At 37.5% G+C, this 21,791-nt stretch overlaps 2 protein-coding genes across 3 annotated transcripts; one reads left to right on the forward strand and one right to left on the reverse strand.

Moving 5' to 3' along the window:
- The first annotated feature begins 271 nt into the window (after positions 1-271).
- On the forward strand, positions 272-13,880 carry LOC146164461 (peregrin-like). Its single transcript, XM_083382610.1, has 19 exons — positions 272-875; positions 973-1,369; positions 2,124-2,300; positions 2,442-2,693; positions 3,413-3,611; positions 4,153-4,289; positions 4,457-4,572; positions 4,757-4,913; positions 5,495-5,638; positions 6,577-6,770; positions 7,147-7,255; positions 7,385-7,490; positions 8,178-8,313; positions 9,079-9,839; positions 10,662-10,815; positions 11,044-11,171; positions 12,060-12,190; positions 12,731-12,885; positions 13,198-13,880. The coding sequence occupies exons 1-19, from the start codon at positions 526-528 to the stop codon at positions 13,409-13,411; spliced, it is 4,017 nt and encodes a 1,338-aa protein (XP_083238736.1). The 5' UTR covers positions 272-525; the 3' UTR covers positions 13,412-13,880.
- A 2,170-nt stretch (positions 13,881-16,050) lies between these two features.
- On the reverse strand, positions 16,051-19,182 carry LOC146164462 (RWD domain-containing protein 2B-like). 2 transcript variants are annotated; one of them, XM_083382116.1, is made up of 4 exons: positions 18,869-19,182; positions 18,008-18,104; positions 17,522-17,793; positions 16,051-17,029 (listed from the first exon to the last, which is right to left on the reverse strand). In XM_083382116.1, the coding sequence occupies exons 1-4, from the start codon at positions 19,138-19,140 to the stop codon at positions 16,786-16,788; spliced, it is 885 nt and encodes a 294-aa protein (XP_083238242.1). In that variant the 5' UTR covers positions 19,141-19,182; the 3' UTR covers positions 16,051-16,785. The 2 variants fall into 2 exon arrangements, with proteins under 2 accessions (XP_083238242.1, XP_083238243.1); XM_083382117.1 differs by having other exon boundaries at positions 16,961-17,296.
- Between the last annotated feature and the right edge of the window lie 2,609 nt (positions 19,183-21,791).

The following is a 21,791-nucleotide window of genomic DNA, read 5'->3' on the forward strand; positions in this document are numbered from 1 at the left end:
TACAGTAATTTTTTTATCGCAATGTGTTTTAAATCGATCAACAAAACGTTGGATAACAACTATATATATTCAATAAAAAGGCTATTTTTGATTAATAATATGCATGGTAGCAATTGTTTAAATATATATGCAACAGTTGTGTATTTAATAGTCAATTGCTGCTTATCTTAACTGATGTTATGTATTTAGTTATATTTTCTTCATTTGTGTACGTAATGATAAAATGCTTGGACATCCTCTAACTTATAGGATATTTTTCATACACCTAAAAGTTGGGTCTTGAAAATCACTAGGATTAAACAATGACAACAAAAAACATAACTTTTAAAAAAGTTATTTTTGTTTAATTTTTTTGTGATTTTAGTTGGCACTGGCGTGATTATATTGCAATGAAGTTTAACTTGTATTCAAACGAAAATTTTGTTTTTATATATTTAACTTAAACTACAATCAAATCCTTGGATATGTTTGTAAGACTACTTGTTTAAAAAAAAACTATTTACAGAATCAAAATGCCACAATAAAATGCTCACAATGGTGGAAGTTGGGTCAATTAATGTTACAGACTTTCTGAGCAACTTGCGTGAAACCAAGCCACCATGGGAATGTCCAATGTGCAGAAAAGTCTACAAGACATACAGTGGAATGGAACAGCACATGCTTAATTTCGATCATTCAACACAAACTCCAACCAATAAGCCGGCTCCATTTTCTAACCGAAAATCAAAGCTAAAATTTTCAAAGAAAAAGAAGAACAACCGTTTTAACCGCCGCTCTCCATCTCCAATCAGCTTCAATACACCAGCGAGAGAGACTCTAACATGGGCAGAGGCACAAAAAATGGTTGAAGTAGAGTCTGAGGGAAAGTTGTATAGGTAAGTGTGTCAAGATCTGACCTTACATTTATTTGGTTTTTATTTTCCTTGTGAATAGTTGTTTCTAACTTTCAGACTTTCATTATTTTTCTTGTAGATTAAACATCAGCGACAAGCTTGACATAATATCTGACTCTGATGTTGACAAGGATGACGACAGTACAACTTCTGGGGGTTCTGAGGCTGCCGATGCCAAGAGTGACAACGACGGAGACACAGCAAGCAAATCGAGCAAGGCTTCCTCTGCTGGATCAAAAACCGGCTCCACACAAGCTGCTAAAAGTGGAATTAGTAGCAAAGACCTAAAAAATGTCACAATTCCTCAATACAACAAAGAAACACAGGCTGTTTCTCCGAAACGATCGTCTCCAAGCAAGTTGCCTAAACCGTCATTTCGCATCGTCTCTGATGGCGATGACAAACCTGATGCGCCCAACAGAGGTTCTGCATATTACAGATACATTGAAAAACCAGTTGAAGATTTAGAGGAAGAGGTAAACAAGAAAAGCGTGCAAGTAGTATAATCAATGTTCTAAACTTTGATAGTACTTAGGTTTATTGCCAAACTACATTGTAGACTTGCAATATTGCGGCAGTGTATTTAAAACTTTTTTATTTTAACCTTAACGGCTCAAACATACATTTAAGCACAGTAAGTAAAAATGTCAAACAGCAGTTTATTGTCCATATTGTCACATTACATTCACATGATCTGGCTTGAACACAAAGTAAGTACAAAGTTGTAGCTGCCAATCATTTGTCATTTGAAAAGTTGGTTCAGTGGTTAGTGTTGTCAATCAAGAGTACTTGATTTATGCTTAGTAATGGGCCACAGTGAATATGTTATGTGCTCTCTAATTCACTCTGGTTGAGTGCTGGTGTCTATGATAATGAATTAGTTATTGTTATCATACCTTCTTGAGTCAAATATTGATCTGTGACAAATTATGTTAAATGCCAACGATTAAAGGCTTTATTGGGCATAAAATTGATAAGACACAAGCTTACACAACTACAAAAAAGAGTGAAACAAGTGCATAGCACATGGCAAAATGTCCTGCACATTCAATAGTCTGGTAAACAATTAAGGCTGGCCATACAAGAGTATAACGCTGATATAGAAATGCAGGTTTAAAACATATGTGAAAAACAATTAAGTGTGACCAAAAATCTGCATATGGCATGTTACTTCTCCAGGCGAGGCCAGAATGATGATAAATTATATTGAATGTTTTTGTATATGTGTAGATTGAGTACGACATGGATGAAGAAGATGCGGTTTGGTTGGAGTTGATGAATGAGCAGAGGACCAAGGAAGGCCTTCCTGCCGTCTCACATGATCAGCTTGAACTTCTCATGGACAGATTCGAGAAAGAGTCCTATTTTGAGCAAGCACGGAATGGAAGTGCATCCCATGGCACACAGGTTGATTTATATTTCATGTTTTAAACAATAGACTTTGTCATTGCTGATATATAAGTAGGATGATTTGTTATAATTTATCTATATAATACAGTAATCTGAATTTTAGGTTATCCAACTTTTGACAAATAAAATTTGTTTCAGCCTCTCATTGACGAAGATGCCGTCTGCTGTGTGTGCAATGATGGTGAATGCCAAAATTCCAATGTAATTTTATTCTGTGACATGTGCAATCTGGCCGTCCACCAGGAGTGCTATGGGGTTCCTTACATTCCAGAGGGCCAGTGGCTTTGTCGCCGATGTCTTCAGTCACCCTCTTGTCCAGTTGACTGCTGCCTGTGTCCTAGCAGAAGTGGAGCATTTAAACAAACAGACGATGGTCGATGGTCCCATGTTGTAAGTTCATTTAAAAAATTGGTATAGATGTTTCTGTTTGAATTAGTAAAATGACTTGAAAAAAATATGGCCTGATTTATGCTTTTCATAATAATTAACATTAATTTGAAGGTTTTAGTACTTTATCATGAACATAGACCTATTACATTTTAGACAGATACTGATAACTAATTTTTCTAGGTTTTGTCAGCTGATACTGATATAACCGTATTGATATATTGGAACAGGAGTGGTCAACTATAAAGAGACCAAGAGCCACTCCAATAAAACCTAAACGTATTAGCTGCATGAAAATAGTGATGACTAAATGTGGCCTGGGAGCCACGCGTTAGCCACCCTGTATTGTAAATACAGTTATTAAATATTAAAATATTTTAATGAAATATACATTCAGTAAATCTACCTGTTTAATTACTAATTCTTTTAAACCAATCACAATGTTTCAAAAAATGTTCAGCCTAGAAAATGAAATACAAATTCAGAACTTGAATACTTGGCAAATTTATTTGTTTTGTAAGAAAATGCTATGTAATTATTGCACAGTAAAATATCTGCAAAATTTCGGTTAAAATTTACATATAGAGATGTTAGGAGTGAAATGTCAGCGATATTGGTGGTACAGATAAACCGAAATGTTGGTCCATCTCTATTTTGTATTTTGAGTAAAATAATGTTGTCAATCTAGCTGATGTACGATACATCTTTTATGTTTTTCTTAGGTTTGTGCATTATGGGTACCTGAAGTCGGATTCGCCAACACCGTTTTTCTTGAACCAATCGATGGTTTAAAGAACATACCTGCAGCAAGGTGGCGCTTGACTTGCTATGTATGCAAGCAGCGCAATGTCGGGGCTTGTATTCAGTGTCACAGGGCAAACTGTTACACTGCCTTTCATGTAACCTGTGCACAACAAGCAGGTAAGAAAAACTTTTTAAATTAGAAAACCTTTCTATTTAAAGTAAATTTTTGTGTTCTTACTGTTTTTTAAAATGTTTTTCTCTGGTTTGGTGAAGATAGACATAAATATTGATTTACTGTCAATATTTATGTAGCTGCTGATATTTCACTACATTTGGGCCTGATATTTTATTATGAATCTATTATATAGCATTTCATTAAAAAAAAAAATTTTTTTTTTTTAATTTCCAAATGTCATTTTTTTTATCTTTATGGCTGCTTGATTTAACATAGGTTGTGTAATTAAAACATCAACTGAATGTAATTTTCAATAATGTTCTAATAATTGATGTTATTACTGTACCTCAGGTGTATAAACATATCAGTTTTTAGTTTTGTGTATTGATGGGCAAAAACTAAAAATTGGGTAGCGGTCCCAAAAAGTTATATTGGTTTTACGTTTTATCTCTGTTATAACATGTAACTCATCCAGATTTTTTGCACATCCCTTTTTGCGCTTTTCTAATGTACAAAGTACATAGTATTATGGTTTGTAAATAGGTCTTTATATGAAAATGGAACCGGTTCGTGAGTCAGGAAGAAACGGCATGACAATAACAGTGAAGAAGGAAGCCTACTGTGATGCACACACACCACCCGATGCATCGCCCAGACAGGGCAGGCCTAATAATATTTTGGTGTGTAATACTTGCTTGTTATCACTACTTAATACGACTATACTCAGATTTACCCTATTTTGCTTTGATTTATTGTTGCTTTAGTAACTAGAAATAGGTGTTTGCCTGTTTATTTTCTTCAGATTTCTTTTAATATCGTACATTTTTTTCCTATTAAATATGTTTAGGCGCTTGAGAATGACTTGAAAAAGAGTGGCGACAAAATGAAGAAAGCACGAAAGATTTTGGCCGAGAAAAGACACGAAATGCCACATATTGCCATTCCATACATTCCCAGAGACAAGTAAACAACAAATTAGTTAACTTAAAATTGCGACTTTTATTTTGCATGAATACTGTGCATCAAATAACATAATAGATGTTGGATTCCTAATAGTTTTTGGATTAAATATGAGGTTTTGACATTTTGCTTCGTTTAAAGATTAGTTTAACGTTTGATAATAACAGTCACTTCTTTACAAACCCAGAATATCGTCGATCGGGCGTCACGTGATGATCCAAAAAAAGTCGTCTTTCCTGCAGCGTTTGCTTAGCTACTGGACGCTAAAAAGACAATCGAGAAACGGTGTTCCTTTGCTGCGACGACTACAATCTCACGTCCACTCGCACAAGTCGAAAGATCCGGTCAGTTGGCTGCTATTTAAATTGTCCACTTTCGGCGTTTGTTGTATTTAAATTCGCGGTTGAATTTTTTTTAAATGTGTTAACAGACTGACTACATTTAAAGTGGCGATATGTAGTTTCTCCCAAACTCAATTAAACTCCCAATCGCTGTGAAATATGTGTTAACCCTATATGCAAATATTTCTCAAGATTAAGTTGAGTTTACGGCAGTAAATTTATTTTTGTGGCATTCCTACTTAATCTGTATACACTCCCCGCTTCTTGCAGTTAAAAAATAGTTAAAATCCGTTCTTCGACTTGATCTAGAGAAATATTTGCATAAAGGGTTGACACGTATTTCACAGCGATTGGAGTTAAATTGGGTTTGGGAGAAACTACATATCGCCAGTTTAAATGTTGCCAGTCTATTGACACATTTAAAAAACAACAACAAGGAATTTAAATTAAAATTAATAAAATCCGTTTCACTGTGCTTAAAACACATTTGTCGCCAACCGACTAAATCACTCGATAGCGTCGCGAAACGGCATGCCAGAATTCGTAGCCAAGCCGGCGTGAGACTTGATTATGCTTTGACGCAGGAGGCGGAATCGCAGCAGCACGTGTTGATCGAGCAGCTCAAGTACTGGCACCGCTTGCGTCACGACCTAGAGCGCGCCCGGCTGCTCGTCGAGCTGATTCGTAAGCGGGAGAAGCTCAAGAAAGAGACGATTCGCATCTCGCAGGTACGACGCTTTCGCTTTTTTTCGTTGTTGACAAATCGCCTTGCTAGAACGAATAGATGGCCTTAGCGAATTTTACTGGTTGCCAATGAAGACCACAACTAACCTGATATTTCATCCGCAAAACGTCATTTAATTTGTTTAATTGGGGCAGCGATCATGTCGGAAAACGATAATATAGATCGGCAACAAATTAGTCAAAAGAAAAAAAAATAGTTTCGGAATTAATAATTTTGCCTATTGTTTTTCTTTTTTTGCCAAACCTAATTTTATGATGTGTCAGACTCAATGATTTTTGCAAATTTTTGTTTAGACTATTATTTTTTTAATTAGGGATTTAGGGCGTGATGCCCATTAGGACACAAATGAGGCTAATGTTTATCGGAATGCTTTCCTATAAGCCAGCCCACAAATTTTGATGTACAACCTAATATACGACGCCCATGATATGTTGTGTGATTTATGCTGGTTAAAGCAAAAATGCAGTGTTGCATAAAAGTCATTTTGAAATGATAAAAGTAATTTTGAATGAAGATTTATGTAGGTTTAGATCAAGTCATTTTATAACAAATAACACATAAAGAAGGCGAATTCGAACTAATTTCAAGTAAAACTATAATAAAATCCAAGTCACAGTGATGGTTTAAAAAAATGTAAAACTTGACAACATAGAAATCGCTAAATCAGTTAAAACACGTAATGTGTTATTATTTGTTACAATTAATAATTGGCTTAGATAACCCGATTTTACTGAAATGTTTTCAAAATCAAGAACCTGTGAAGTCAGGTAATTTGCCTATGACTTAAAAAAATGACTAGTTTTGTTCCGTGTCGCATCTATAGCGTTTAGACGTAGCTAGAAGAATATGCTAACGCGAAACAGCGAGCAAAGCCGCGCAGACCTAAAATTATCCAAGAATATTCGTGATCGGTTCCCCTAGGTGGCATCAGACCTGCGCCTGACCCCGTTTCTGATGTTATTGCGTCGCGTCCTCACTCGACTCCGCGCCATCGACGTGGCCAAGGTGTTCGCTGAGCCCGTCACTCCCAAGGAGGCGCCCGATTACTTCAAGATCGTCAAGTCGCCCATGGACTTCTCGACCATGGGCTCCAAGCTGGAAACGCAGAAGTACCAGTGAGTGCAAAACGAATTGCTGGTTTACTTTGCGTGTTGACTAATTTTTTTTTAATGCAAATTAGCCTATAATCACTTTTTAAACGTGGAACAGCCTATGTCCAACAAACATTGACTCGTTTTTTCGCAGCTTGATAATTTTACCAGGGACTTAGGTTACAAGTAATGCACGGACTGATAGAATTTCAAGATAGTAATTTTTACATTTTCAATAATTAAATCTTACCTGTAGGAATTTTACCCCCTAAGTTAAAAAGAAATATATTAGAAAATAAGTTTCGTTTAGGCCCTATTTAAAGTAAAAGCTATTTATGCTTTATTAGGCATTGAATTTTAACCCCGTCGAATAACAAAGTTTTGTCTCGACTTTTCCAAGGTTGTTCGACGACTTTGAAAGTGACTTTAACCTGGTGGTGAACAACTGCATGCTCTACAACACGCGCGACACAATCTTCTACCGCCTCGGCGTCCGCATGCGTGAACACGTGAGTTCAATTTTGAAAAGTCGACATATATTAGTTTGCCCCAAAAATGCAATTTCAACTTGCTTATAAGGCCTTTTATGTGCCTTTGTCCTAGCAAACTGTTAAAATACTTTTAAAATCTGAACGCAGGGTGGCGCTGTGATACGGGAGGCAAAGCGTGAGATCGAGAGAACCGGCTTCGACCCCGATACGGGAATGCTACTTTGCAAAACTCCACCGAAACCACCTCGGCAAGGTAATACGATAGTTTTTTTTACTCTTCCATCAAGCGTAAATGTAATAACGGTAAGTTCTATAATATAAGTGTGGAACATGCGGGGCATCACCATAACGTTTGCCGACGTTTCGGCAGCAGATACCAGCTGAGTTTATCAGGGTTAACAATTTATTTTTTCCCTAGACGTTCGTGATACCTTTTGATATTGCGCGGGGAAAATGTTTATGTGGCTTAAAATTGCGAAATACAGTTTCTGCTAAAATTTGCGCAGCTGAAAACGGAGTTAAGCTACTTATACCAAAAAACGTCTATGGTTGCGGCTGAGAGTGCAACCTTTGATATTTAAGGCAATGTTATCTGTCTTTGGACTTATTTTTTCACTGATTCATTGTTTTTATATTTATAAAAAATAAATATTAAAAAAGTAGAGATTTAAAAAAAAACCTAATGTTATGTTTACTGTCCATACATTGTCAGTTTCCCTAAAACATGGACATTAAACATACTAACACTAACCAGGAAACAGTGGCCTTGATAATGTTTGGTGTTTTTGCTAATGGTACCGCATATAATTCAGGGATATAAGGACATCTAAATTGCAAGTGTTCTCTTTGCAATAAAGGTTTATTTTCGATTAAAAGAATAAGCGATATTTGTATTGAAAACAAATCTAAATAAACACCTCTCCGCTTTTTTATTTCCCAGTGACGATGGACGAGGAGACCCGACTCCAACTTCCTCTTGCTGAGCAACTCGATATTATGCAGCAGAGGTTGGATAACGCCATCCTCAACTCCTGGAAGACGCGCAAGATCAGGACAGAGATCAACAATCTTCGAAAGTGAGTCATTTGTGTGTGGAGCATAAGTAAAAGCAGACTGATGCTCATATGTTGAAAATAAGGATGTTCAAAGTCGATCCTGATATTCGAATTGAAAATGGATTCGAATCCAATTCTGCCGTTTTTTTCGGGTGTTAGAAAGTTGGAAAAGTAACATTCCAGCGTAAAACGCGCAAAGTACGACGGTGTTTCTTAATGTCAATATTGGCCTATATTCAGTGAGGTCACGCACAACTTAAGCATTGCTGGCAGTGCTCATTTTGTATCTTTGTAGCACAATATTTCACGGCATAACAGATAACGTTGTAGTAACGTAGAGCTGACACACAACAATGTTTTTTAAAATGGGCTAAATTGCTGACCAGTTCTTTGTGTTGCATTGTACTCATTATATGGGCAAAATATTAAGTTTTGGGAACAACCTGGTATTTTATCATGTATCGTAATTTTGTTTTTTTATGTAGTTATGAATTACAGTTTACATTTTACATTTCACACTGCTCCAATTGGTAATTGCTTAAAATGTTTAACATTTTTCTTACAATTGACATATGTTAGCAAAGTGTTTAGTGATTAATTGCTGGCAATATAGGTTATATAAAGAATGCACCCCTCCCTAAAAAATGGAATAAATAATTAATCTCATGAACATTCGTGATAAAAGACCTGATATTTATATTGATAAATTTTGTATGTAAAAATAACATCTTAACAGCGCGAGAAAGGCTTTTTGTCCAATCCGCCTTATTTTGCTTTTAACTGCAGAAAAATCAACCAAAGCAGTGACCATGAGCCCAAGTCGCAAACAGAGAAGAAAGCCAAGCACTCGCCCGCTCATGTTGCCGACGACTCTGCTGCCTTTCGACGTCACTTTTCCGCCGACGACGCCGAGACGGCGCCAACGAGCACAGCAACCGAGACCGAAGCGGTCGCCTCCGACGTCGGCGTCATCGCCAAAGAAGCGGCGCCAAAAAGGGGCCCTGGCCGTGGCCGGAAACGCCTCTGGTCGGCTCGGTCCCCTGCCAACCAGGACCCAAAGATGAAAAAGGCCCGCCTGGCCAGGTCGGGCAGCTGCCCGGCCCCAAAGGACGAACCGGGTGGCACGAACGGGCCGGTGGCGGCTTCCCAGGGCCTGGTCGAGGAACTGAACTCACGCCCCGCCGTTGTTGCAGCGAAAAACGACGACAACGCTTCCAAATGCTCGAGCGACCGGGATGCCGAGCCCAGTTCACCACCGCGCCACTCGCCCGGCGATAGTAGCAGCGGCAGCGGCAACGTAAGTCGTCGCACCGCCGTGCTTTTCAAAAAGAAGCCCCGGGGTCGACCGCCTTCAACTGGTGGCCGCGCCGGCACGCCCAACACCGATAGTAACTGTACCGACTCGGGCGCCGCATCTGGACAGCCGGCCGCGAAGGCCGCATCGGTAAAACGGCGACGGTCGACAAGTTCTCACGCGGCCGAAAAGCGAAAGCGCTTGTCAATAAACGAGGAGCCGGTCGTTGCAAATGGCGTGGATAACGTGCAAGGTAAGGAAGGTGTATTTATGAGCTGTGTCAAAATTTGAAGTGCTTTCGCTCAAACGTTAAAATACATTTCGTTGTAAAGATTAAAAAAGTGTCAGCGCCGGTCTAGAATCCTACCACAGAGTTCAAGCAATTAGTGAATCAACGCCTATATTTAGGTAAGCGTGCGAGTGGGTCAAGCAATATTATACTAATTTTTTTTATAATCCTTGACCCACCCAAACCCAAATGCTAACCCGCACGCTAAACCAAATAATGTGCGTTTTGGTAGGATTCTAGACCAACGCCAAATTGTTCAACAAGTCGTCGATTTTAAACCGAAAGTCCAGTTGTTTGGGAACCAAAATGTTTTGAGCTATATTATTCACAAATTAGGGTTAGGAAATAAATTATTAAAAAATACCATTTTTTACTATTTTGTTTTTTGTAAAGAAGTCTCGTTGCATTAAGGTTATACAATATACAATTAATAATTATACATCCATCCATATTCCAGGCCAACAACATAAAAACTAATTAAACACGTATTTATATATAATTCGCCTTAAAACAAGCGTTAAACAAAGCGAGACTGCTCGTAATCTGGTTAAGTATTTTGCCGATACACTATTTATCATGAAACCTGTTCGAAAAAGCACTGAACTAAACAAAGTACGTACCACTGAATTAAACCACGGCATTTCGCTAAACAATATTTTTTTAGTTTTTTATTCATGGGAGACATAAGTTAAGTTAGTTGTTGCAACGTTTTACTATTGAGCGACAATGACCGTGAAACTACCGAATCAAAAATACTATATTGGCCTTTACGTTTTTTTTTTGCAGAAGATTGCGCGTTTAAGGACAAAACACCGTCGCTGTTAAAACGACGCGAAAGCTTCCATTCTTACCGCGACGGATACACCGTTAAACTTAACAGGAGCAACTCTGATTCCGACACTACCTCATCCGGGAACAGTCTTAACGGCTCCGTGAAAAGGTACATTCCCATAACTGTGTAGGGTAGTACTTTTTAAAATTAAAAGTTCGTATAAAAAACCGCTGAAGTTTGATCTGTAAGTTTACGTCAGCCTGGTTGCGTTAGTTTGGTCCATTTCTTGGATTGTTTGAAGATACACTTAAATGGCTGGCGTTTGTTGCTTGTCCGATATAATTTAGCGAACTTGAATTAAGGCGTAAGATAGTGACGTTATCGATTTTTGTGCAGAAAAAAGAGAAGTCCGAGGAAGAAAAAAAGGAGCTTAAGTTGCGCTGACGTCGTTAGCAAGTTACGTGGTTCGGAAGCAACAAGCGACGAAACGTCAAACGACGAACATTCCGCACTCGTGCTTTCAGGTATCCTGCCATTACTACAATTTGTTTGAATCAACATTTATTTGATATTTCAAGCCCAGCATAATAACAACGCCGTAACACGATACATTAGTATCTTCATCTACTAGCTCTAAGCCAGGGTGACATAATTTTTTTCATTAAATGATGGAACTGTAGGAATTTCCTATCGCGGGCTTGACGTGATTTAATTTTGTATTTACCCTTTTTGACTTTATTGTTATAATGATTTTAGTGAAAATGTTGTTCAAATTTTATCAAAATTTATTGCATCTCACAAATATTTCCGTTCATAAACTATTATAATTGTTTTCGGAAACCTACTTCCAGAAAAATAAACCGGCGGGCCAGACCTGTCCTGCGGGCTGTAGTTTGGTGGCCCCTTATCTAAGATGTTAAATTCTAACTTATTAGGCATTGAATAATCCACATATTAGCGACTAAAAATGCATACTATTTGAAACAAAACGCCTCATTTTGACTGTGCACTACAGTTATCAACTGTCTTCGAATTTGGTTCAAGTCTTTTAGAAGGGCTAGATTACAACCTGGACAAGGACAAGATAATAGTGGCCAGGCATGTGTATTGTGCATGTATTTTGCATTAACTGAATGTGGCACTGTAGACCCCCTTCAATATGAACTTGTTTCCACTAACAGAATGCAGCAAGCAATGGTGTCATGGTTGTTTCCCGACTCGCTCACCTCTAAACTGTCCCGATATGGCCAAAGGTCGTGAGTTTAAACCTCACCGTAGGTCAGTTGTTTTTCTAGCCGGCCTTGCTTGCATTTACGCTGGAATTGACCCACTTTCTCACGCACAATACAGGGTGTAGAATCTCCGTCGATTATATTATTGTTATAATATGTTTTTCGCGCTATGTTTTCCAGGTGACCAGCTGAGGAAGCAGAGTTGCGCGTCGGCAACCGACGACGACTCGGACGGCGACGATCTCCCTCACATTGACTTTCTCGATCTTGTGTGGGCCAAATGCAGAGGCTACCCTCCCTACCCAGCGCTGGTAAGCCAATTACCGCCATGTTTTTATTTATTGAAAAGCAAATCCAAGACCAAATCCAAACTAAAACACAGTGTCAACTGCCTTGTGAAGGTTAGGGTGATTCTCCTTGGTTATTTTAAACCAGGGGTTCTTAAACTTTTTTTACCGCGGACCCCTAAAGATTTTTTGGCTTCGCATTGACCAGTATCGGCAACAAGTTTGTCGGATGACATCATAAATTTACGTCACAATATAAATAAACTTCAGAAATCTTGATTTCCGGTCCAAAAATGTGAAAATGAAATAAAGTCTTAACTATATTTAGTGTAAAAACGTTGTATTATTGATAAAACTATTTTTTAAATTGGATGATTTTTTAAATAAGACACTAATATTTCAATTTGGCTTTCATGGAACCCTAAGACTATTTCATGGACCCCCAAGGGGTCAATGGACCCCAGTTTAAGAACCCTTGTTTTAAACGATAAAAGCTTTACTAATACTGCCTTAAAACAATTTGTTGTATGTCTAATATGTATTAATCTTTGTCGTGTTCTTCAGCTTATCGATCCTAAGATGCCAAGGAACGGGTACCTTCACAACGGCGTGCCCATACCGGTTCCACCCCTGGACGTACTACAGGTTGGAGAAAAGCGGGTAGAGAATGGCAACAGACGACTATATCTTGTACTCTTCTTCGACACGAAACGAACATGGTACGAAACAAGCACAACTTGTGTGTGTGTTTTTTGTAATCGTGTAATGTGTATTTATTTCAAATTATAGAAGTAAGTAGATCATTCGAATCCGTTTAAAAATCGTTAATATAAACCAGTTAAAAATAGTTTTTTTTTTTCTTTTTTGGCATGAGTCTCTTTTAATGCAGTTAGCTGTATAACTCTAAACCAAGCTTCCGATATTCGCCAACTTGCATTACCCGACAAAGGACCTGGTCACAAGTTTTTGGAGTACACAGAAGTCAACCCGCAGTTGTGCAGTATGCTCGCCTTACCTAAGACTCTTTTTAGGCAATGGCTTCCACGCAACAAGCTTGAGCCGCTGATAGGCGAGAAGACCGACCAAGGCAAGTTAAGTGAGGGCAGAAGACCGGGAATCCGAAAGAACGTAATGGCCGCTTACCACCGCGCGCTCGTGCACAAAAACAGGGTAACGGGGGAAATTCCCGACAGCGACGAGGATCTCAACGACTCTGAGTTTCTTGAATCGATTTGCGAAAGCTAATCACGAGTTTACGGTTGCGTTGTCGAACCTAGTTCAAATAACGATTTCCCCTTCGCTAGCTCGTCTACAAGTCTGAAGTTGCTCTCAATTGTCGGAAGAAACGAAATGAAATACGAAGCGCGTACAACATTGTTTTTTGAAACGGTATATTAAAAATGTGTTCATTTCTCTTTTATATCCTTGTGTTGTATTTTTTGACAAACACAGTTTGTATGACTTAAGACATTTCACGGCAAAGCTGGAAACATTTTAAACATCCGGTTACACATTCTTTTCAGCTTCACTTGTATTTATTGTTTGACTATAAGCAAACGTACCACTACTTTTTAGCAACTTGTGCTAATATTTAATGATTGTTGAGTTATTGCTGTATCTATACTGCCACACTATGTTGCATTGTTGTTGTTATGAAATGTTGTTTTTCTGGTCTGTCTTAAAGCATTTAAACACGCCCTCACCTTCTTTTTTCAGCGCCTTTACCGAGCATTGTTTATAGTAAAATGACACACAAAACAAATGCGTGTTTTTTATGTTTACTTAGAATAGTAAACTATACTAGCATATCTTAAACCAATGATGACCAAACCGGCTTCAGTTGAACTCGGTCAGAGAAGGAAATCAGGTTTGCTTGCACAGTTTAAAACACTTCATAAAGCAGTGGTTCTTGAACTTTTTGACAATGTTTAGTCCTAATTCATACAGAGTTTGTCAATTTCTCGCGCTCCCCTTGTCAACCTTACGCGCCCCCAGTTTAAGAACCACTGTCATAAAGTGTTGTTTTTGCCAATATCTATATTCTATAATGTCTATCTCTCACCACGCAAAATTTAGGCAGAAATCCCAAGGTATTTAAATCCAATCTTACCGTTGTCATTCGGTTTTAGGAACCACTAAAATTCCTTCGCAAAACTGCGGAAGGTTGTGGCTAATTGTCCATGCGCAAGTGGCAAGTTTCAGTAAAGGCCTATCGCTTTTCAAAAAACATTTGCAGTGCTTACTTTTAAATGTAGTCACACTGTGCGGCGCTTGTTTATTAAACCTACCCGACAACAATTTGGCACAGAGAATATGTATTCAACCGCGAAATGCAAAAAAACTGTTCACGAGACAAAAAAATCATATTTACCGAACGTGTAACGCCACGTAGCGGAACTTTACATGGGAAAAAATATTTTATGCATTGATATTTTTATGTGTTGCCTACGCCAGGCGACGAATGGTACACGTCAAATCGATAAATTGTCGGTACAATGACCATGGGCGCCAGCACGGGTGGGGCACTTGCACCCCCCCTGGAATTTCAAAATGCGATTATTAGTATTATTTATAAGTGTAATATGTATTACTTATGAAGGTTAAAAATATTATACATTATCCATTGACCCCAGTGGCATATCCAGGGGGGCGGGAGTTCTTACCCCCTTTTTGTAAGTGATATTATCGTTTTTTGTTTGTTTTTGTCATGGTTTAACAAACTGTTCGAAGCGGCGTGCTTTTTAGGTAATTGGGCCCGCGTCTTAATCTAATGCGAAATCAAAATCGAGCGCAAAACGCCGTTTTTGGTCTTTTGTTTGGTCGACCGTAAACGCTGGAAGTTTTCTCTTTCGTTATTTGTTTAGGTTGACTATGATTAGCAAGTGTGTATTCGACAATTGATAACGCTAAGTCAAACCTTCTTTCTTTTTTTCTCGCTAAAAAACGAGTTATACGCAGTATGTTCCTCGCTGTTCGGTCTCTGCGCTAATATCTGATGTTGGTGTAACATCGACATTTGTTTAACTGAAGCAGATTCTTAAAAGAAGTTATAATGGTGACTGTCGTGCGCGTTTCAAAGTCTCCATTTTTAAGTAATGATGGTTAACGCAAAATTATGCTCTTTAAGCGTACTCTAAAACCACGTGCTAAGTGTGCAATGGAAACAACTTATTTCCCCTCAACCGCAGCTTGTAATTTAGATGACTTGGCACACAGCTTGGCGCAGATGTTGCGCTAATCGTGGCATAATAACACCCGGAAAAAACGATCTTCGTTTAGTATTGCAGGTGGTGAAAAACGTGCTTGTAATTTAGCGCTCGTTCCGTTCATGGAACTTGAAACCTTCGCTGCTGATAGTCGAATTATGTGTGATTCTACCACAATTAATCACACATATTTCACGGTCTTGGTTGTTTTTTTGCCTGAAGTTAACCATTGTACACCGTGATGTCGCAGCTGGCGCCTGACAGGATTGTCGACGACGCACGTGGTCGCTTTTGCTGGTCGTATTTGGCTGTTTCTGATTAGTCTGACAAATTTACCGCGGTTTCAGTGGCCAATTCCAGATCAGGGACCTTAAAAACACTCAAAAATCTCTAAAAATGGGGTGGAGTATGGATTTGGGGGCTTTAAGAATACATTTTAAGTTACATAAAACTGGAAAATAGATTAGTGATGCTTTCCTGCCATTGTTTAATATAAAAATTACAAGGTTTCTGTGTTTTTAAAGAAAAACGTACAGTATCGTGTTAGGGAAGTCCCAGATTTTTAGCAATTATAGTGTTGTGATTTTGAGTGTCTGCGAAGCCCCTAAATCTTGTCCAATTGTTTTGTAAACTTATGAAACTGATTTTTTTTTTTTTTATGTGACACATAATGGGAAATAAAGCCGAAAACATAATTTTTGAAAAAACAGTTAAATCTGAAACACGCAAAAACTCTTCAAAAGCGAAAACAAAATGATTAAAAAGCCATAAACCTGTTAGTGTGTGACGTAACGATGAACAGTATTTTCAAACAATTAACAGTATTAGCACTTTCTCTGTGAATATTCGAGCTATTTAATAAACAGTACGAAAAATTAAACAAATTTTGGTATTAACAAATAGGCTATCGTTTTTAATCGCATGCGTGCGTGCGTGCGGCACACACCATGTTTTTCTCGAATGGCCGATCAGAGCGGGTAACTTAATCACGTGATTAATGCGTTAGCATAAAGTTTTTGTGGAATCATCTCCTCACAAAACGAAAATACTAACCTTAAAATCAACAGGAATATTCTACACGACAGAAAAAACTAATGTGTGACAACTCGATGTTGTCCATTCAATGATCACCATAAAGTTTAGTCATAATTAATACAGATTTTGTCAATTTTCGCGCCCCCCTTGTGAACCTCGCACGCCCCCCAAGGGGGGCGCGCCCCCCAGTTTAAGAACCACTGTTCTAGCATATCCATAGTTGATAAAATACGAATCATAATTGCATCAACCGACTTTCAATTAATTTAAAATACCCCGGAGTAGATGCCTAGAGTCACAACCCCTCCAATGACATGATAATAGCGCTAGCTGGTGGCTTTGCATTTCAAAATCATTTTGCACAGAAAAAAGACAAAGTTAAGTTTTATCTGCCACGGTTCCTTGGACACCAAACAGGATTTGGAAGATCTCCTTGCTTTGGTGAACCGTTAAAAATTCAAAGAATTTGCCCAGGTCCATGTGATAGTCTCGTCCACCGTGTACACCAAAGTCTATCTCTGTAAGAGGACACTTGAACTTTCTAAACTCCTGCAATCTGATATCACCAAGCTGCTCCTCCCTGTGTGCCACAGTCAGTCTTTTCCACGTTTGTCGCCGGAGTCTGCAGCAAATGAAGTTATGATTTAGTTCTGATGAACCCTTTCATTTTGCATTCGCCAGTTTTCCCTCTATTCCGAATAAATGCTTAAAAACTATTCCACAATCATGATTAGTGAGGTAGGCAAAGAATGCACCCATGTCCATGTGATTGTTTCTGTGTCCATGTACTTCAAAGTTTAGTTCTTTCATGTCCTCAAATTTGCTTTCGGTTGGTTCATATATACTTCTATGGCGTATTTCTACATGCTTCCAGCTTAATCTTTTTACTCTATACAACACAAAACGGACCCTTTGAAGTTTAAAATACACGATGTATAGTAGAGTTAACTGAATATGTGCCAAGGCAATGTGCAGTATTTTGTTTAATTGAGTTGATTTTTTAGTTATCTTGTATTATTTATGCCCAATTTGTCCAATAAAAATAATAGATTTTGAAGCTAATAATCAACCACTTAAGGTCACATCAAAATACTATTTTATGTGGTTACCTTACCTTTGCCAATATTCCTCACAGTGGTGTTGGATTCCTTCCACACAGACAACACCTGGTTTTCCTGGCATGCTAAATCCAGATAAGTCAAGTTCCTTAGCCCATTCCAAGATACACTTTCGCTTTTCCTTGTTATAGATGTGATGGCTGTAAATCCACATCCTAGTGTATACTACAGCATCTGGAATCTCTTCGACTAAAAGTTCAGAGCTCACGCTTTGATTTGTTAATGGGACAATGCACTTTCCAACATTTTCACTTGCCCATTGCGCCACCTAAAAGTATAAAACATATATATATATATATATATATATATATATAAAACATTATATTAAATCCTATACGGACATGTTGTAATTGTATTCTGCAACAAATTTATTACTGGGGCAAGAATCTAAAAATTGATAATTTGAATATTTTTTACTAAATTTAACTGTATATATATATATATAATTGGTGTAACTATTGATTGAAAATAAAGAGGTTTACTTGATATAAACATGTTTCTCCCATTCCCAAAGATTCTTTGTATACATTTGCTGCTTTATTTAACTTTAGTTGCATTTCTCTGGACAATTTATCACACCTTTAAACAAAAATAATTGTTTTTGTTGTTTGAGAAACTAGTCAATGCAAGAGGCATTATGCCTTAATAATAACACAAACATGGAATTTAACATGCTAAAAAACAAGTAGAGAAAATTTTAGTTTGATATTATAGGTGCAGAAGTGGAACATTCAATGTGGTCAGACCTGTGCTATTATGAATAAATAACATAGTACGCCAATACAGGCCAGTCTGCATTCTGTGGCATGTGCACACCCAATATTTCTGTGTAAATAAATTTGTGTGCACACCTGAATTGGTATATTATACACTTCAATATAGAAAAAAAGCTAAATTGTGGAGGATTTTTTTCTTCTTTTTTTCAAAATGTGCGTAAAAAAATAATTGCTATAGGTATTGTGATACCTATAAAAACATTTTGTTTACAACAATATATATATGTGTGTATAGAGTCTACATTTGCACATTCAACATTTAGGCGCTCTTTCACTTATGTACGTGAAAAGTTATGCAAAAAACAAAACAAAATAATACCGCGTACCACAACGCATATTGTTTGGGTAAGGGTGCGGGTTAGCGTTTGGGTGAGGGTGGGTCAAGTAATATTATGTTTTTTATTAATAATAACTTGACCCACCCTCAAACAAACGCTAACCCGCACCCTAACCCAAACAATATGCGTTGTGGTATGCGGCATTTGAAGAAAGTTTTTTTTTATTAATTTTTACGTACAATTGTGAAAGAGCGCCCATAATTTACACTTTCAGCTTGCCCACATTTACCTCAAAAATATGTCAGGAAACGCACACACCGGGTAATCTTTAGGCATAATGGCTCTTAGTTGGACACTGCAGTTTGGTTCTTCACATGCAATGTTTATTGTTAAAGTCATCATCTTTGCAGGCTCTTGTGATTTGCCTTCACTATGTACATAATGTTTCATATCAGAAAACACAACAAGATCTTCAATTTCAACCTCGTTTTCATTTGGATATATGCTCTGTAAAACCTCAATTTCAGACAGTTGCATTTCATAGGTTTCCATAAGATCCATAGCAACTTACTATTGTCTATTGGTAAATATTCCCAGCTGATAGCTACAGCCCTAGATAGATTGATTGATATTTGTGTACAAATGACGTCATGAAATTTACGCATGATTTATTTTCATTACACATTATATTTTATAAAGGTTATGGTTATTAGATTTTTTACCATAAAAATATCGTTGATATTATATCAGTGATTCTTAGACTTGTAAGTTGATTCACCCCGTAAACTGCAACGTTATGATTTGCTATCAATTAATTTTTAATGTCAAACTTACCTCCATATAGTGGTTTAAATTTCTGATAATTTGGTGATAATTACCCACCCGTGAAGAACCACTGTATGAACGATTAAAATCAATACTAGTTTTGGAATGTTATACATTTAAATCGACAACAAAAACTTGTTATGATAGTATTTACAGGGCTGCATTTAGGTCAGGGATGGCGAACCTTTTCATCGCCCTGGTCACAAAAACGACGTTAATCTTTACAAAATGCGCAAGTGGGTCATATATTTAATTATTTGCTAATTTTAATGCGCGAAATTTGCTTCGTCGTTGTAGGTGTTATTGCCTGGTTTGGTAATTCAAGGTTTTGGAATGATTTTCAAATTCAGATTCCCACAAATATTAAGAAGCCAAATAGTTAACAAATGCAGCAGCATTTTTTATAGGCTCACAGGAGTTCAGCAGAAAGCTTTTGGGCATGGTTTAACCAGGGTTTTTAGAACTAAGTCCGCGATAGGTTTTACAGTAATAAACGAAATTCCTTTATTTGTCTGCTTTTCTGTACGCATTTGTTAAACTGCAGCTAATGTAGGCCTACTCGCCACCCCTAAAACACTTTTGCACGAACCACAGATTTGCCCGCCCTAATTTACACAGTATAGTGCTATCGAACGAAGAATTGTTTTTTTACATTAATCCTTTATGAAAATGATTAATAACGCTTCGGTATAAGAGACAAGTGGGTCATTAGAAATCTGTGGTGGGTCACTTCGTGACCCGTGGGACAGTGGTTCGCCATCCCTCATTTAGGTGTTGTATTGGCCATGTAAGGTCTTTACTCTTTTTCTAAAAAAAAATGAAACAATAGTTACGTGTTACGTCATCATATACTGTTGCAAAACAATAGTTGTGTATTACGTCATGATATATTAATCGAACTCGCTTAGGTGCATGGACGTAACGCTTTATATAATTTACGTCTAAAAATAACCTTCTGAAATCTGAGGTTATCGTTCGACGTTGTGCCCAAATATGCAACAGAAATCTTGGTTTAAATAAATTCCAGGATATAGCGGGATAACCTGGTGCAAAAGGTAGCCTACTGCAAACCTTCTTTTAGCGGAAAATCGTTTTGACATCAATTATATTGCCCGACGCCGTTCCAGAACATTCCAGCTTATTTTCACCACGGTCTGAAAAAGACGCTTAGTAATGAATGTTCGGCAAATGCCGTATTTTTTAATTTCACATTAGAAAAACCAAGAACAGTTTGGTACCGAACTGAATATTTGCTAATTTTGTTTAGCGAAAACCGGCTTCACCGACTGCATTAAGCCTCTTGTAGGGCGGATTTATAAAACTCCCAAGGAAGAACCTTTATTCAATGTTTTGAGTGATTTAGGTTTACGGCAGAACCGCTTGTGCGGGCCGGGGCGAAAGCTGTTGACTAAATAATAAAAGCTTTTTAAGTCAAAAAATACAAGCTTTTCTCTTGCAAGCAGTGATCAGTGCCTATTTACTTGAAAATTCAGGCAATTAACACATCTTCGGGAAAATCACATTGAACCGTGATGTATAAAACAGTTTAGAAAACAAGCAAAACTTGTAAATAGAGAATCGCAATATTTTGCTAATTGCACAGCGTCTTTTTCATTTAGGTTTAAGTCGTAGGTTTGGAATGTTTTGTTTTTGGTAACAAATAGGCTTTCTCAAACAGAGAATTTTTGGGGCACGCGAGCAAGTTAATTTTACTGATTTAAAGAAATCAGTCCTAAGTTTATGTATCGAGAAAGAAAAAGGTTTAGGCCTAAGCGTATTAAGCGCAGCGTTAAATCTAAAACCACCATGCTACAACAAATCACTGTTGTGGGAATATTTTTGGATGTAGCAAATTATTACATTTTTTCACCTTTAACCACGTTTTGTTTTTACTATTTTTTTTGTCTTTGTTAGTCATAAATGTCTGTGTGTCCAATGCTAGGTTCTTTAGGAAACTCTACATGCGCTGCCGTATTAGGCAGAAAATGTATTTTGGCTTAAGTTAATATTTTTTTTTGTAGATAGACCAAACTTATGTCTCCTTGAGCAAAATTATTTGACGTTGCAATACTATTTAAAACAAAAAAATAATATGAAGTTATTGAATGCCCTTTACTTTGTATTCAGATAGACGTTAAACAATGTTTTTGGTAATTTTGCATTCCAGCCTATGACAAATTTCTAATCCACAATCATAAGTCTTTGCAAATGTTATTCAAGTCGATTGCCTCTGACATCCACTAACAATTTTAAGGCTTACAAACTCATCGCTAACACCTATCACGAACGACATTTGACACACGTTTTGCATCAAACGCTTCTTGTTTTTAAAACAGATTTTCAATCACTTCCGACGAGTGCATACAACAAAAGTGTCAGGAAGAGAT

This window comes from Ascidiella aspersa, chromosome 2 (genome assembly GCF_963924565.1).
Source record: "Ascidiella aspersa chromosome 2, kaAscAspe10.2, whole genome shotgun sequence".
In the NCBI taxonomy this organism is placed as follows: domain Eukaryota; kingdom Metazoa; phylum Chordata; class Ascidiacea; order Phlebobranchia; family Ascidiidae; genus Ascidiella; species Ascidiella aspersa.